Source organism: Labrus bergylta, chromosome 10 (assembly GCF_963930695.1).
Source record: "Labrus bergylta chromosome 10, fLabBer1.1, whole genome shotgun sequence".
NCBI classification, from domain to species: Eukaryota; Metazoa; Chordata; class Actinopteri; order Labriformes; family Labridae; genus Labrus; species Labrus bergylta.
The window spans coordinates 3,622,486-3,639,615 of record NC_089204.1 but is presented as its reverse complement, the minus strand read 5'-3'; the positions used below and the strand labels follow the sequence as shown (position 1 = coordinate 3,639,615).

General features: G+C 42.2%; 1 protein-coding gene across 2 annotated transcripts in view; it reads left to right on the top strand.

Moving 5' to 3' along the window:
- The window catches only part of bcl11aa (BCL11 transcription factor A a), a 55,690-nt gene extending 39,491 nt beyond the window's left edge, over positions 1–16,199 (top strand). For both annotated transcript variants that reach the window (XM_065959669.1, XM_020647056.3), the window contains exon 3: positions 10,367–16,199. In XM_065959669.1, coding sequence (XP_065815741.1) covers positions 10,367–12,612 — 2,246 coding nt within the window. In that variant the 3' untranslated portion in view covers positions 12,613–16,199. The remainder of the gene's footprint in view (positions 1–10,366) is intronic.
- Positions 16,200–17,130: the final 931 nt, after the last annotated feature.

Here is a 17,130-nt window from a genome sequence, read left to right as displayed (position 1 = left end):
TCTTCACTCCACAGAGCCTTATTTCACTGAAAAGATTACACTCCTCTGCTTGTATTGATCTCATCAAGACGTTCTCAGATACTTATTCAGATTCTGCTCAAACTTCCCATTCACTAAGTTCACCTGCATGCCCGCCTGCCTTTTGATGAGCAACTTTTGGAATTCTCTTCGTAGACTTAATCATGCCAGCTTAATATCTGGCAAGCAAACAAAACTCCTCTATTTGTGCAGAAGTTACTTTGACTATTTTGACACTGCACTGTCTCTAAAGTTTCGGACACAAAGGGCAGGAATCTGTGTCTGCCAGTTGCACAAACATGCACTTTAAGAGTTGGTTCTTTAGTGTTTGTAATTGGCAAACTTACTAAAGAATTACATTGCAAACATGTCTTGTGGTTCCTTTTTTAACATGCACAAAACTCCTGAAAATGTAGGTGCTGACTAAAACGTGTGAACACAAATGACTGATTTGAATGCCAGCCCCCTTTGTACATTTTTAGTGAGAAGCCGGGGTGAGCTGATGTGAGAGCTCAGCATGTAACATGCAGGAAAGAAATACAGCAACAAGCAGGCAGAATTTATGAACTCTATATCATGCAACCTGTGTGTTCTTTGTGCACGCACCAAAGTGGCTTCATACTCTTTTCTTCTGCTTGCAAGTTTATGTTCTATACTTATTTGTTGATATTGTGTCAACTGCACATAGCATTGACGTAAAGGCAAAAAATTATCATCCTAGTGTCTGACTCAATTGCTTTGTCCTAGTGGTATCCTGCCTCCTGAGACCCCCCGTTCCATCTTATTCAGCACATGCTCCGCAGTCAGGAGCATGTGCATTTTTGAAAAAGACGATAGTAATTCTGTTAACACAGCCCTCTCATTGCAGGACGAGACATAGAAAGGAGTTAATCTCACATCTTATGTAGCACTTTTAGGGATCAGTACGTTTTTAAACAACTAACTGCACAAGTATTTTATTAATGTCTAAAGGCAAACATGATTGCACCTTTTCTGATTGGCCACATTTGGAGGTCGGGTTTTAACCAGACGTTCATGGCCTTGTAGCATCAGGTTATTCTGTCAGTCTTTCAAACAAGTGCATACTTTCAGATTTTCTTTTGTGGAACAATAAATTAGGAAAATGTTTTACAAGACTGCTGCTTTAATGCTAACACCATAGACTGTTTTATTAAACACTTAAATGAGGTTAAAGATCTCCTTAGCTTGCAGACACAGGCAGTGAGCCTCTGCTTTATAGTGGAGTCATCTGCAGGGGAAGGTGGACAAACAAGGATCCATTGAAACATAGAATACTATTTGAATATTGTACGGTTGTTTTGGAGTGTATCCATTCCCTTTTATGATTGTCCAACTGTTTGTACTCTTTGTATCAGAATTGTCGTACTCTTCTTGTACCTGCAGCATTTTGAGAAAGTTGCTTTGATCTAGGCGGCGACTTATAGCCGGTAACAGAGGCTGATTTCCAACCAAGCGGAGCGCCGTCTTGTTCATGTTGTTATGTGACTGCATGGCTCCTTTGTGTGAGCGGACAGGACACCAGCTTCCACTGTTCCTATACAACTGTTTGCTGTCCAGTTAGTGGGAAAGCTCGAGCATCGAGGGGGAAGTAAGATAATTTAGCCCAGAACATTGGTGCAACAGTCTATGTGGAAATAGTAAATACAGGAATTTTGGGACAGTTAAATGGGTAGTTGGTCTTTTTGAAAGCCTTGTCTGTTGACCCTGACCACCATGCATTTTGAATCTAAACCAACCCATTTTGGAAACAGTTCCACATATATGCCCAAGGGTTATTGAATTCCCCAAGCTCGGACAAGAACAAGCAGTTCTTAAATTCAAACATAAAAAGAGCCATAATTAGTGTAACAAGAATTTCACATGACAGCGATGATATGGATAAGTGCTTTTGGGATGGAAAGCAGAAAGCCACAACTGTTGCACTTAAATGTGTGATGATGGAGGGAGGCAGAGAGGAAGGCTGGATTATGGCACTGGAGTTGATAATGTCCGTGTCCTGCACAAACCATTTGAATTTTTTTTTTTTTCTCTGGAATTGTTTGCTTCCAGAGTTATGAAAGGGTTTTTTATTTGAGGCAGGCTGTGTATCAGTTACACTATAAATGTTTATTATGTAGTGAGTGAGGTTATACAACAGGGAAATACATTTTCACATCTTAATAATAATGTAAGATCATAGCTTTATGTGCCAAGTTCAATTATTTACACTCTTGGAAATTTGTAACAATTTCAGACGGATCTTTGATCATGCAAACATGTGAACCCCACTTCATTATCCCTTTTTATTATTTAATGTTCTACATTCACATAACCACTATTTACTCAAAAGTGATGACAACATTGTCCTGCAAATAATGACTCAATTTGGATTAAATTAAATTTTTTTTGAAAAGGATAAAACATATTTTAGTGAAATGATCTTTAGGGAGCTTGGAGAAGTAGTGGGGACTCCATTAAAAAAAAATCCAAATTGAAAAGTAAAATGACTTCCTACTAAACACAACCTTATTTATTAAGTCATATGAAGCGATTACATTGATTTATTGCACAGCTTTAATTTTTGCAACAAAAAGGTTTTAAGTTCCCATTCTTTCCCGCTCTGCAGAGAAGTCAATGTTCAGGCCTAGTACAAAAGGAAATGTGCACCAAAGTTCACCAGTGCTCGTCTTTTTGTTTTTGCTTTAATAAAAAGGGGAACAAACGTACATTTAGCTGTAAAAATGTAACATGTGTGCAGTTTGAAAAGACTAAGAAATCCCCTTTCAGGTAAATCAGGAGGTGATCAGGGGCGAGCGGCGTTACCTAGATGTAAATATAAGCGGCACATCCTGAAAGCCTGAGGCTCAGATAGAAATCCCAAATTGTATTAAGGGACATTGTCCCTCTCTCCCAGTATGCGTACCTAATCCTGTTTCAGCGATGTTCCATTACCTCAATTACTATCATCTCACCCAGAGGTGGACCCGGCCAAGGACACCACCGGAGAGCCAGAGAGGGTGGAGGGAGGAGGGAGGAGGGAGGGCTGTAAAGAAGTGAGTTCTTCCTACAAAGAAAGTAGGATGGACGAGGAGAGATTTGAAATAGGTGGACACAGAGGAAGGAAAGGAAGATAGAAGGAAGGAAGTGATAAAGAGAAATGATCACAAGATGTAGGAAATGAAAGAGAATAGAGTAGAGTAGAGGGTGATGAAATTCATATAAAGCCAATAAGATAGACAGTAGGTCTGTCCCAGCTGAAAGCCAAGACCAGGCATCCATTTTTATTTCCCAGCTGGTGGGCTCGGAACCCAGTTGTCTGAGTCCAGCTTATTCACAGTAAAGGATGATGAGCTGAAGAGATATCAGTGATAAAGGTTTCAGTCGGTGGTGATTTCATTTGAGGAAATTCAAAAATGTAAATGTAAACCTCCTCAGATGTCGCATATAAACCGGCCCGATACCTTCAGGACAGACAAGGGAAGCTGTCATAACATTTTAGAATTTCTGAATATGTTTCATAAATGCACACTAGAAATCAAACACAGTTCAGTTGATGAAATGTTTGTCCTGACGACCCTTACATAGCATGAACATATTTTTAACCTGCAACTGGCACCTTGATTTGTGTCTTAAGCTGTTTTTCCAAAATGCACTCTAGAAAACCAAAGGCTTGAAAACGCATACTTCAAGCAGGCTGCCCCTAAAATGTTCCTGACATGCTTGTTCACACAATCAGGCTATCCCTGGAGGAGGAAGGGGGGAGGTTTCTAAGGGGAGGGTAATGACGTAAAAAGAAGGCTGTGGTAGTGGCGGACGAAGCAACAGAGCCTGATGCCTTGACAACAATCCTTGACTTCATATCCAAGTGTATTAGTGCATACATCAGTGCTACCTGTGGTTTTATATATTCACAGTATCAACAAAAGAACGGAGAAGAAAAAACTGAAACATAAAGAAGCAGTTTCATTATACATGCATGGAGTTTGGCCCTGACACAGCAGTGGCAGGATATAAACATCATCACCTCTTCCTGCTCTCTAACAGGTAAAGAGACCTGCTGTGTTCTGCCTCACCCAAACTTGATACAGAATATTTTTCATAGGGCTGGCAGGAAAAAATATGGGTAAAGTTAGAATGAAAAATTAGTCAGGTTTTGTTTCAGGATTTTTGAGCGTGATTGTAAGCACCAATGTAGGTGTATATCCAGATTGGGGACATTTATTTCAGTGTTTATCCCACCTTCTGAGTGCAACTTTTTATAGTGTGGACACTTTGGGTTTTCAATAAGACACAAGTACAGCTCCTGAGGCTTTTTCACAAAGACTTTGCAGCTTCTATCGTTTGCGATCCACACAATAAGAGTACCGTTAAAGACTTTGCAGAAAGTTGGATGCAGGAGACACAACTCCAGACACAACTCCACTGGCTAGAACGTCATGTTTAATAGGCCAGTGGATTGAATCCTTAATCCCGCAAGTGTTGTCTCTGCCTGCAAAGCAATGAAAAGAAAAAGGTTTGGGCTTAGGCATGATGACCCAGATCTAGGTTTGCTTCTGGTCATTAATGAATCCAAACAGTGATTGACGTTGCTGTTGCATTTTGTCCTGAACAAATCCACTTTCTGGTTGCACAGAGTGTCTTGTCAGCTTGGTGCTTTGGCTTTCCTTCAGCTCCTTTGACAGCCATTGGATCAGAGTGCTACACTTCCTTTTGAGAGGGATGGATCGAGCCAAGGGAACTTGATGCACACACACACACACACACACACACACACACACACACACACACACACACACACACACACACACAAAGGAGTCGTGAAACATGAGCCAAGCTGCCTCACTGCCTCCCTCTCCCATCTAGCGCCACATAAGTGTCCAGGCGATGCCCTTGGCTTAATAGGGCTTAATGCCTGTGCTTGTCACTGTAGCATGGCTGGTATTGAGTGTTAGGACATTTCTAAAACTGTGTGTGTGTGGGTGGTGTGTGTGTGTGTGTGTTCTCCAGAGTGTCACTAGAAGCTGTATGGCTTTGACATTTACCCCAGGTAAAGAACCGGATGCTATTATTTACCCCAATCCTTCCTTCCTTCCTTCTTTGTCTCCTCCCTTCTCTTTTAACATTCCTGCTGAATCCTTGACATTAAAGTTGCAGCCTGTATTTGTCACCTCTATCTAACTTAAATAAGAGGGATTACTTCTCCCATCCCATCCCTCTCTTTTCCCTCTCTCTGACTCCATCCATCTTCATCTCTCCTGTTCTCAATTCTGCTTTCTCACTTCATTTTTCTACCTCCCAGTGGTGGAGAGTTTGCCTAATGAAGTGGCTGATGGGAGTATATTACAGAGAGACAGAGTGGAGCGGTCGCCTACTCTAAAATCCATTAACCTTACAGTTTCAATCAGCGTGCAGACAAGTCTGAGCTCCGAGTCAAAGAGGAGCGTATTAGCTTAAGAGTTACACTGGGGTGCCTTGCACTTGTTTTGCTCAATATTTTGCCCACATCTTTGTCTGAAAACACAGAACTGTTTCTCCCCCCCCCTGTATGATCAGCGTTGACATTTTGCAGTGCTACACATGCTAACAAGTGTTTTTATGGATGAAATAGATGTAGTTCAATCAGGGTTGTAGGAGAAAAATCTGAGCTTGTTTCAATGCAGCTTGCTTTTTCTTTTAACCATAGTATAGACTGAAGCTTCAGTGACAACGGGCATACTTGTCACTGCATGTCACATACAGTTGGCAGAATTCCTTTTACTAATGCTGCTTGTACAAAAACTGAATTTTGGAGGATGAGAAGATGTGCCATGTTTTGTGTTTTTCAATCAATCAATCGTTCAATCTTTATTTGTATTGTGCCAATTCATCACAAGTGTTATCTCGAGATTCTTTACAAAAGAGAATATGGGATTATATATGCAGGAAGGATTTCTCCTTTGTATTCCTCTTGTCCCTGTTGTCCACACTTCCTTGGCGCTGAGGTGGAGGTCGGAGCAGTCCGTGCATGAATGAGGATGACGTTGGCTGTGAGGCTGACACAGTCAGATGGTGGTGGCTGGGCGTCAGGGACGTCGAGTGGTAATAGTGCCGGATCACCTCGCTGAAGGTTGGGGGAGCTCAGTCTCCTGGAGAGCCTGGCCTCTGCTGCTGGGACAAGGCCTCCTGGGCTTCTGACACAGAAGGTGTGGGGGAGTCCATAGCAGCAGGTCGTCCCCACCAACAATTTTGAACCCCTGCTTTCGTTTTCCATGAGCGGAGATAATGTCTTTACCCTTAAATCACCTTATGGTATAGTTGAAGATTTCATCACTCTGTGTCCCTGTTGTTTCTTTACACCAGCTGTAGATTAAGGGTTTCCATTGCTGTTTGTCCATTAACAGCAGTAAACAGAAGGGATTTTTAGCCGTAACTTTGTTCAGAGACAGTCAAGAGAGGCAACAAAATTTCTGCATTTCAAAAGAATGCTTTTCACTGATTGGTCACATGAAGTGGAAATGTCGTTTCTGCGACAATATCTTGTCAACTTTAGACGTTCCACTACTTTAGATGAACCTTGAGTCTCGGTGGTGTAACTTCACAATGACATTACTTAGGTTTCAAACTAACTAGTTTTAACGTGGTTTAGTGTGGACTTTGTGCCCAAACTTAAGACAAAACTCACACAGTTAGCAACAGGAGTCAGAACAGCAAAAGTAGGAAGATGTGCATACTGCAAAATGTGACTGGATGAAGTATGTTGAATGTCCTGGTGTTTTTGGCATATTGCTTGGACATGTTTGTCTTGTCAAATGTATGATTGCATTAAGCCCTTTTGTTTAAGACTCCATGCAGATGCAGATGCAGATATCACACTACTTCTGTATTTTTTGTGCAGATTTGTTGTAAGTGCTGTCCAGTGTCCAGGATTAGAGTGGTTCAACCATGCAAAAAAAAAAGAATTAAGAACAAAATCAATCTTTCCTGGTCTTGATAATGCAAATGATATTCACAGGTTAGATCCTGTGCAGGTGGCCACGATTAGTGGTAATTTGTGCCGATTTTAATGATCCATAATTAAGCTGCCTCTCCAAACTGTTGGTCATGTGGGATAAGTGTGTGTGTGTGTGTGTGTGTGTGTGTGTGTGTGTGTGTGTGTGTGTGTGTACAGAAAGACGGACAGGGGGATGAGAGGGACAGTCAAACAGGAGGAGGAGGAAGTGTGTGAGTGTTTGGTTTCTGCTGCAAACATAAGCTCCACAGTGAGAGGGAAACACTACATTTCCTTTTAAATAGACACCTACACACACACACACACACACACACACACACACACACACACACACACACACACACACAAATGTACTCTTTGCAGATACAGTTTGTGTTGATTCATTTTGTTCACATCAACCTCTCTCACTCTCTCTTACTGGCTATTAGGGGTAAATTGCAGAGTGCGGATGTATAAAAGCTTCCGTGTAAACCATGACATCCTTTTAGTATCACTGTTCATTTGTCTTATTCGTTCTGCCAGTAATTAGCAGGTGATATTCCACAATTTGTGTGTAGTTTTTACAACCCACTTTACCTCTTTACATGTTAATGGAATGTTGTGCAGTTGATTGTTCGCAACACGTAACAACAAAACAGCTCTCCACTGAAATAAAAACTCATCTCGTCCGGATAATTAGCAGCAATATCACGACCCCCGGAGTGACACCTGTTTATTTATTTTGATTCTGAGATAATTTTCAGCATGTTTTCATTTATTATGCACGCCAACTTTTGACATTTTTTGGATGTTATAATTGTTTTGGTTATCGCTCTAACTGAAATGCAATTACTACATTTTTTTTTACATTTTTACTTTTCAAAAAGCAAAAATTGGACACTTTTGGATGCAATTTGAAGGATTAATTATCAGAGTACAGGATAAATTTATAGGGTATTAGTGCATTAGTGGTCTTTGTATTTAGGAGTGGATTTTGTAAGTTACAATTTAAATGTATTTATGTTATGGAGTGCTAGACCTGAATCTAAGAAGCATGTGCCAACACAAGCAAAGATGTCAGGCCTTATATTTTAGTGAAATTGCACACATAGATAGTAAAGGAACCATCAATAAAACTTCTGCTTTTCAACAAGATTTGCATAAATACAGGAACAGCTTCACTGCTGTTTCTCATATCTAAAACAAAGACAACCGTGTGAATTTCAAAGATTGTGGGTTAAACACAACAAAACACTGAGTCCTCTTAAAAAGACAAACAAAGAAATGTAAAAGAAAAAAAAACAGTTCACAGGAGTTCAACCAGTTAGTTTCCTTGCAGAGAGAAGTACAATTTAAGGCTGGAATTTAGGAATTTGTTGTAACAAAAACCAAGAAACAGTGCCTGTCAAGAAAAAAAAGCAATACTCACAATATAGTTTGTACCACATTAACAAATACAGTCAGCAAGTCAGTCAACTGATAGCATTAAAAGCCAGCTGGCTGCTAACCCTCCTGTGGCAAATGTGTGTTGTATGCAAATGCCTTTCTCCCATGACTGTTTCAACCCAGCACATTTCTCAGATTTGGTTTTTTGCTCCTCACATACTATTGTCAAATAGTATTGTCAAAATTTGTCACTTTTTAATTTTTGCTTTTTTAATGCCTGGAAGATGCCTGCATAGATGTCTAAACTTCATGTTCAGTTGTGTGTATATTCATTTGTGCCGTCTTGCATGAAGTGTGTCTCTGCTTGTTCACTTCGTCAAATGCACCCATATCTCACTGTGCTTAATAGTGGGAGGCTCTGAATGGCACCGACGGGGGTTTGTGTGTCATCTAATCTTGTAAACGAGCTGATGGCCGTTCGTTTGGTTCCCTAATGAGATTATACATGCACTGCGGGTCCCACCACAGGTCATCATCGCTGAGGCCATTCAAAGGCAATTATTGTTTTAAATGTTCCTCTTGTTGCGAGCCCAAAGTGACTCTGCGTGCTTCATCGAGGCAAGAAAAAAAAAGCTTCGAGGCAGACGGAGCCAGTTGTTTTTCCTCTTCAGCTGGAGCCTAAATGTTTTTACCCTCCTACTGTTTTACTTTCCTTAGGCGGCGGGAGGTTTCTGTTCTGTCTACATGGATGGAGAGAAAGTATGCGTTTGTCCATGTGTTGATCAGCATAAGAAGAATTATTAGCAGTATATAAGAGAATATTGGTGCTTTCACACTGGCACAAAACTCCTGAAAACTTCTGGCTTACCTGGAACATGTCCTGCCAGGCCCCCTTATACATTTTCCTTGTGAAGTTGGAGTGAGATGATGTGAGAAGTAGGAAATATTCAGGAAGAATCACAAAGAAAAAGCCAGAGGGGGTGGAGATTTCTATCTTGCATCCGGTGCAGGACCATTATAGACTGCATAGGGTGCTATCGCTTCAAGAAATGAAACTGCATCATTATGTTTTCTGTTCACCAGAATGTGCTTCTCTGCTCTCTTTATATTTTTTGATGTGTCAAACCACATATAGGATTTATAGAAAGGCAAAAATTTTCAACATAGTGCCAGACTCTGTTGCTTCGTCTTCCACTTCCTCGTCGTTCCTTTTACGTCACGTCTTCCCCTCCAGTGATCTGCCCTCCTCTCGCTCGACAGGGAAAGTCTCCCGCTGTAAGGTGCATGATCGAACAAGCAACTTGGGAAGATTTCAAACTTTTAAGGAATTGTACGTGATGCATATGTGAAATTTGCTTATGGTTCTGAAGAATAAAGGGTGCAAGATTATTATTCTTTTGTTGCCAAAATACATTATAGTCCATTTAAAGAGGGATACAGTAAATCATCAAATTTTCAACCTTTCACTGTGGGATTTCACTAAAGGATTCATATGCCTCTCCCTGCCTGTCGATGGATGCGTGTTTGTCAGCAGGCCTCTGTTTTTGGTAGATCAGTGGGAAGTGGTTGTCCACCAGGATAACCCTGTTTCTTTGTTCTCCAGCTGACAACGAAGGACTCAATCAGTCCAAGGGGAGAAACTGTGTCCCAGAGCAGTCTGGGAGAAGAACAAATATAAACACACCCACACACACACACAACTTCTCACATGGTACTCATGTGGGGCATGACCTCAATAAGAGCTACTGTTGTATTTGTAAAGCTTCAACACCATGTGCCGATCACTTTTTAAAGCTGTAACAGTTAGGCCTGAGGTTCAAATAAGAGATTGGTTCAGCCAAGTTTAAAGAGGTATCCTAAATGGATTTCATTCAGTGAGGCTGTTAATGCTCAACTGTGTGAATCTTTCTAAATGACCATTTCGGTGTTGAATTTGTTTAAAGATTTGTCATTAGAACTTCCTCCTAACATAATTTTCTTTTTCTGTCTCTACAGGTAAGGAGGAGCCGACCACCTACACCTGCACTACATGTAAGCAGCCGTACGGCAGCGCCTGGTTCCTGCTGCAGCACGCTCAGAATACCCACGGTTTCCGGATCTACCTGGACAGTGAACACGGGAGCCCTCTCACTCCACGTATGGGTGGGCCTTCCTCCATGGGAGGTGGAGCAGATTGCCCGTCTCAGCCTCCCCTTCACGGTCTCCATCTGCCTCCTGATGCAAGCCCCTTCAACCTTCTCCGCATCCCCGGCTCGGTCTCAGGTGGAAGAGACAGTGTTGGTGTAGGGGGTGGAATAGGTGGTGGTGGCCATGGTGGGGGCCATCATCAGCGTTTCCCTCCCACGCCACCCCTATTCAGCCCCCCTCCAAGGAACCACCTGGACCCCCACCACCTGAGCCCAGAGGAGCTGGCGCTTGCAGCCCACCACCCGAGTGCCTTTGACAGGGTGCTGCGCCTCAATCCTCCTCTACCCCTGGACCCCCCTCCAACAATGGACTTCTCAAGGCGGCTACGGGAGCTGGCGGGCAACACCTCAGGGTCCTCTCCTCCATTATCCCCCAGTCGGCCTAGCCCAATGCAACGCTTGCTCCAGCCATTCCAAACAGGAGGAGGAAATGGAAGCATAGGAGGTGCAGGGGGTGGCAAACCACCCTACCTTGCTACACCACCCCCTCTTCCAGGCCCCATGCAGTCCCCCGTCGGTTCTCAGACCACTCCGACAACCCCTCTCCCCTCAGCAGGGGCAACGCCCTCCTCCACCAATCCCCTGAAATCAAAGTGTTGTGAGTTTTGTGGCAAGGCCTTCAAGTTTCAGAGTAATCTAATAGTGCACCGACGCAGCCACACAGGAGAGAAGCCGTATAAATGTCACCTGTGTGACCACGCTTGTACACAAGCTAGCAAACTGAAACGCCACATGAAAACACACATGCACAAATCCTCCTCTCCAAACACAGGCAAGTCAGAAGATGGCCTCTCAACAGCCTCCTCTCCAGAGCCTGGCACCAGTGAGCACTTGGGGAGCGCAAGCAATGCCCTCAAGTCAGTGGTGGCCAAGCTGAAAAGTGAGAATAACCGCAGGCTACGTGAGAATGGGGAAGAGGAGGAGGAGGAAGAGGAAGAAGAAGAAGAGGAGGAGGAGGAGGAAGAAGAGGAGGAGGAGGAGGAAGAGGAGGTAGAGGAGGAAGAGCCACATAACGGAGAGAGGGCGGCAAGAAGAAACAACAACAGCTATCACTTTGGTTTGAACCTGGATGCAGCTCGTCAGCATGAAAACAATGGGGGTTTAGGAAGCAGACTTGGAGGAGTCGCGGAGGAGGGCTCCATTCCGCGCTCTCTGCCCGAGGTGATGCAGGGGATGGGTCTAGCGGCAAGCATGCAGCACTTCAGTGAAGCCCTTAGTGCACACAAACGTAATGCCATGGCCCAGGAGAACCACTTACACCACCACCTCAACAGAGACCATCACCACAATCGTGACATGTGCGATGGGAATTCAGTTTTAGAAACTGATCGAGGGGAGGAGTGCTCTGTGTCCACTGTCAATGGGCGAGGAGCATCACCTAATGAATCTGCCTCTGTTGGCCTCTCTAAGAAACTGCTTCTGGGTAGCCCCAGTCCACTCAGTCCGTTCACCAAACGCATTAAGCTGGAAAAGGAGTTTGACCTGCCCACTCCCACAATCCCTAACACAGAGAACGTCTACTCTCAGTGGCTGGCGGGCTATGCTGCCTCGCGACAACTCAAGGACCCTTTTCTGAACTTCGGGGATTCCAGACAATCGCCCTTTGCCTCTTCATCTGAGCATTCTTCAGAGAATGGAAGTCTGCGTTTCTCGACCCCTCCGGGGGAGCTGGACGGCGGGATGTCGGGCCGTAGTGGTACAGGCAGTGGGGGGAGCACACCACACCTTGGGGGTCATGGACGGCCCACCTCCAAGGATGGCCGCAGGAGCGACACTTGCGAGTACTGTGGCAAGGTGTTCAAGAACTGCAGTAACCTGACAGTGCACCGGCGCAGCCACACAGGCGAGAGACCATACAAGTGTGAGCTGTGCAATTATGCTTGTGCCCAGAGCTCCAAACTTACTCGCCACATGAAGACCCACGGTCAGGTGGGCAAAGACGTATTCAAGTGTGAAATTTGTCAGATGCCCTTCAGTGTCTACAGTACCTTGGAGAAACACATGAAAAAATGGCACAGTGACCGTCCTTTGAGTACCGAAATAAAATCAGAGTAGAAGGCCGAACAATGGGACCTTTTTCCCCACAGCTATGTCCGCCATTAGTCCCCTGTTTATTCCCAGCCCCTTGTAGATTTGCCCTAGCCCTAACACTCCACTTTCGCCAGTCTGGTGAAAGCTTAAGACCATGTGCTCTGCACCAGCACACCCCGTTTCCATTACCCATTGAATGCATGATCTGTATCGGGGCAATACTCTTGCATTGACGCAAAACTTCGAGCCTTTCTCTTGTGCAATAATTTACATGTTGTGTACTATTTTCTTTTATGAGTTTTCCTTTTCCATTTTTAAGAATTAGTCAGCATGCATAGTATGTTTTTGCTAATCAAAAAAGAAAAGAACTTGTCCCTGGTTGGTTAGTTGTTGAGTAAATGTGTTGCTGTTTTTCTCTTGTTCAGTTTTTTCTTTTTATTCTTCAAAAAGAGAAAATACAAGAAAGATACATCCATGCTGCATACATTCTGTAAAACATATCATGTACAGTTTTGTTTTGTAACATGGAAAGTGAACAGTCTTTGATTTGACCCTCCTCTTACAACCCTGAAATGCACTTATCTTGATCTTTCTAAAAGATGCCATGTTCACACAGGGTTAAAAAAAATAAAAAAAATCATGCATTGGCTTGAGGAAAAAAAAAACAGCCTTCAAATTTCTTTCAAAAAGACAAGGGTGTGCTGAGATTTCAATTTGTACTATCATTTGGTAGAATAAAAAAAGAGTGCCTTTGATATCTCAAGACTGCATTGGCCATAATCTTATCTGGTATAAGCTTGGGTTCACATTAGATAAAGCTAGAAGGTTTAAGCCACCCAGGAAAGGTCCTTGCATCAAGCACCTGACTGCTCAAATGGACTGTGACAACTCATGATGAAAGGTCAGAGAGTTCTTGTTAATCATCATTTAGCTACCTATTACATGTTCAATAGGCTATCTTTAATATGTGGATTTCATGGCAAGCATGGTACAAGCAGTATTGTGTATATCTGAATTATTTGTAGTTTTGTTTCTGGTAAGGAGGTACTTTTGAGATAAAGGTAATCTGTAATGTACAATCCTGAACTTGAGGGATACAGTGCATGGCTGAGGAGTGTCATGCATCTGCATTAGCACAAACCTACAACGCTGCTTCAAAATGTCAGTGTGTGGAACAATGCATAAAGTAATATATGAGCTTCAAGTAAGGCTACCTTTATTTGAGAGCATTGAAATAACTACAAGCTAGACAGACAGAAAGCTACACAGAACTGGAAGCTAAGTATTAAAGGGGATCAGAGGCAATCTCTTTCACTTCACATTTCTAGTCTCAAAACAGGGTCATTAACTATGAATTGCAGAGAAAAAAAGGAAAGAATTGCAAAAAGAAAAAACACATCTGAATTCCAGGGTCTTGAAAAGAGTGATACTTTTAATCAGTATGCATAGGCTAATGCAGGGCACATTTTTTGTTTGCCGTTGCTTTTTTAACCCTAAAAGGTTTTTTCTTTTATGAGTTTCATTCAAGCTGATCATAGTAAAGCACTTGTCACTCTGCCTGAGAGTAAGTACTGACATCTCTCTTGCATATTCCCCACACTGATGCAATGTTGGTACATGTGTTGAGTCTAAAAGCTATATTGTCATTTATAGGACATGAAGTGCACTGTTTCAATTTTCCCAGTTTACAAGTTTGCGCTGAAAGGGGAAAACGTTGTTGAAATGCTGTCAGAGGACGAGGTCCCATTGTTGAAAGCAGTAAAAGATGAGACACAGAATCTGTTGCCAGCAGCTCCAGCCTCATGAACCTTAACCTTTGTACCCCTGCCGTTTCACCTTTGACCATTTGTCAATTTGTTACCCCTAAAAAACCACCAGTGCTTAGCCTGGGCTGAAAATTCACCCCGTCTGCAAGGGCTGTAAATTAGAAGGTTTAGGTGAGTTACATAACCAGTGCTCCTGCAGGGTGCAGGTCCCATTGGCCACAGCAGCACCAGACATCCACATTTTTTAGCAGCTGTTTTGAAAATGTGTTGTCATGCACACCTGAATAATTTATCGACCTTGCAGACTCCCGAATCTTGATACTCACACTTCAAGAATCTGTTTTTGTATAAATCTTTCTTTAATCCAAGAAATGAAAATAAACATTTTGCAAAACAACACTCCACTATCTCGAAGGGGAAACTGAATTTAAGTTTTGTTGTCGTTTCTCTTTTTCCTCAGCGTCTTGGTGGTGTTCAAGACTCCGATCACAGTATATATGAAATGATAAAAAAAAGGACAAAAAAACGAACAAAAAAAAAATCTGTGATGGTTTTGTATTTTATTTTGCCTTGGCTCTTCACAACTCTTCAGGTTGAAATACAATTTGCATTGGGGAAAGGATTAAGATTATATATGAATATATAATAAAGAACTTAAAATATAGGAAAATGCACACTCATGTCAATTCCTATGCTTAAACACATTTATGGTCTACTTTTTCTGTATTTCTAGAATTGTATTTGAATTCAATGTTCACTTAGAGTAGGCACTATAGTATTTATATTGAGGCTCGTATTTTTAACTGTTGCTTGTTCTCTCTAAAGGTATTTACCATACCTTTTTTTGGTAGTGGAAAAAAAAATCCCAAGCTGCCACGGTATATTTTTTTAATTTGGCAGGATAATATAGTGCGAATTATTTGTATGTTTAAAGAAATAAAAGGAAAAAAACCCATAAAAAGCAGCTAAAGTACGTGGCATTGGGAGGCGTCGCGGGCCATCAGATGGCCGCCGCTCTGTTTCCTGTCCACAGAGGTGGTTGTACATATCTTCTTTGGGTTTCTTTTTTTCGTTCGGACCTCCTCCTACCCCCGCCCCCCCCCCCCCCCCCTTCTTGCTGCCATTCTTGTATGCAGTAATGCAAGCTGACGTCGGCCTGTTCTGTTGTGTGCTTCTGTCTCTCTCACCCCTCCCACCTGACTACATTCCAACATCAAGAAGAGAGGAAAGAAAAAAAAAAAAACTTCATATGCAGTACATGGATTACGGAAAAAGCGTCAAAATAAATACATTTAAAAAGAAAATTAAATGTTTTGCAGTTTTTTTTCATTGCCAAATACTAAATGGTGCTTTATATTTAGATTGGGTATACTTTCATATGCAAAGCATATTTAACAATGACCCGGGGGACGTGGAGAAGCCTGCTTGAGTTGAGACTTTTTTGTAAATGGCAATGCGGAATATTTTGTTATCAGCCTTTTCTATTCCTATTCTGAGAGCTGTTTGTTGTAACTTGAACTTGAACTTTATCTTTTACTATGGGAGTTACTATTTATTATTACCAATATGCTCTGTTCAAAACAGAGACATGGAATGGATTTCTTTTCCTTTTTTATTTTTTTGGTTTAATATAATTTTCAGTTTTTTTTTTCTTTTGTAATGGTGGCCAATGGTCATTGGACAAAAACTAGCTCTTTAATTTCTGTTGTACTTGTTTGGGGTCTCTGTTCAGTTGTATTGGGAAAACCACTGTCTGTGTTTTCTGGCAGATGTCTGCATAATCCTGTTCACACACCCATTTTGTCCCTTTATCGAAAAACAATTAATAAAAAAATGAAAGTATAACAGCACTTGTTGCTTATCTCCACTGTGTGTGTGTGTGTGTGTGTGTGTGTGTGTGTGTGTCACCCTGATCCAGGAGCCTATAATGAGGTTTTTCGTTTACAATAAAAATCAGCTTCTTATAGTTTTTATTTCCTTACATGTTTCATTTGTTAATTGTTGAATAAATCACATCAAAAGAAAGAGAATTCACACATGATGTGTAGACATGTACTTCCCCCACACACTCCGCCAAGTGTAGATATGTGTGTGTTTGTGTGTGTGCGTTTCTTAATGCGTTTCTCTCATGACACCGCTTGAACTTGATGAACTCAACTCCCCCAACCTCGCCTATAGCCTTTGGCCCTGGACTATATGTACTTTAGGACTTTCTGTGTTTCCTTGTGTGTGTGTGTGTGTGCGTGTGTGTGTTTGTATGTGTACAAGCTGTCATTGTCTTGCCAAGGGGGTGACAGGTGTATTCAACTACATTAAAACTTACACACACAGACACACATGCACACACGCACAGGCATGCACAAAACCCGGCCAGACCGTTTTGACTAACCGGTAGGGTGACTCTGCAGACACAAAGGGTGTTTTCAAAGTTTTTGTGTGTGTGTGTACGTAGGTCTTTACCATCTTCAGCTAGTTTGCACGCTATCACAGAGCACATATGTGTGTGTATGTTCTTTGCATGTCACTACAGTACACTATCTGTTGCTGATAATAGCTGTCGCCTGTCGGCCTTTCTCCCCCACTCAGTCACACACACACTTACACACACACTTAAGCACACACACACACACACACACAAACACACAGAGTAGATGAAGATGTACATGGTCTTCCTCTCACATAATGTACTTAAGTAAATATCATTATGTCCCTCTGTTTGCTTGGTAGTCACAAAGCTTCATAAAGCTGTCAGGATCATTCAGCACCATGTCCTCCA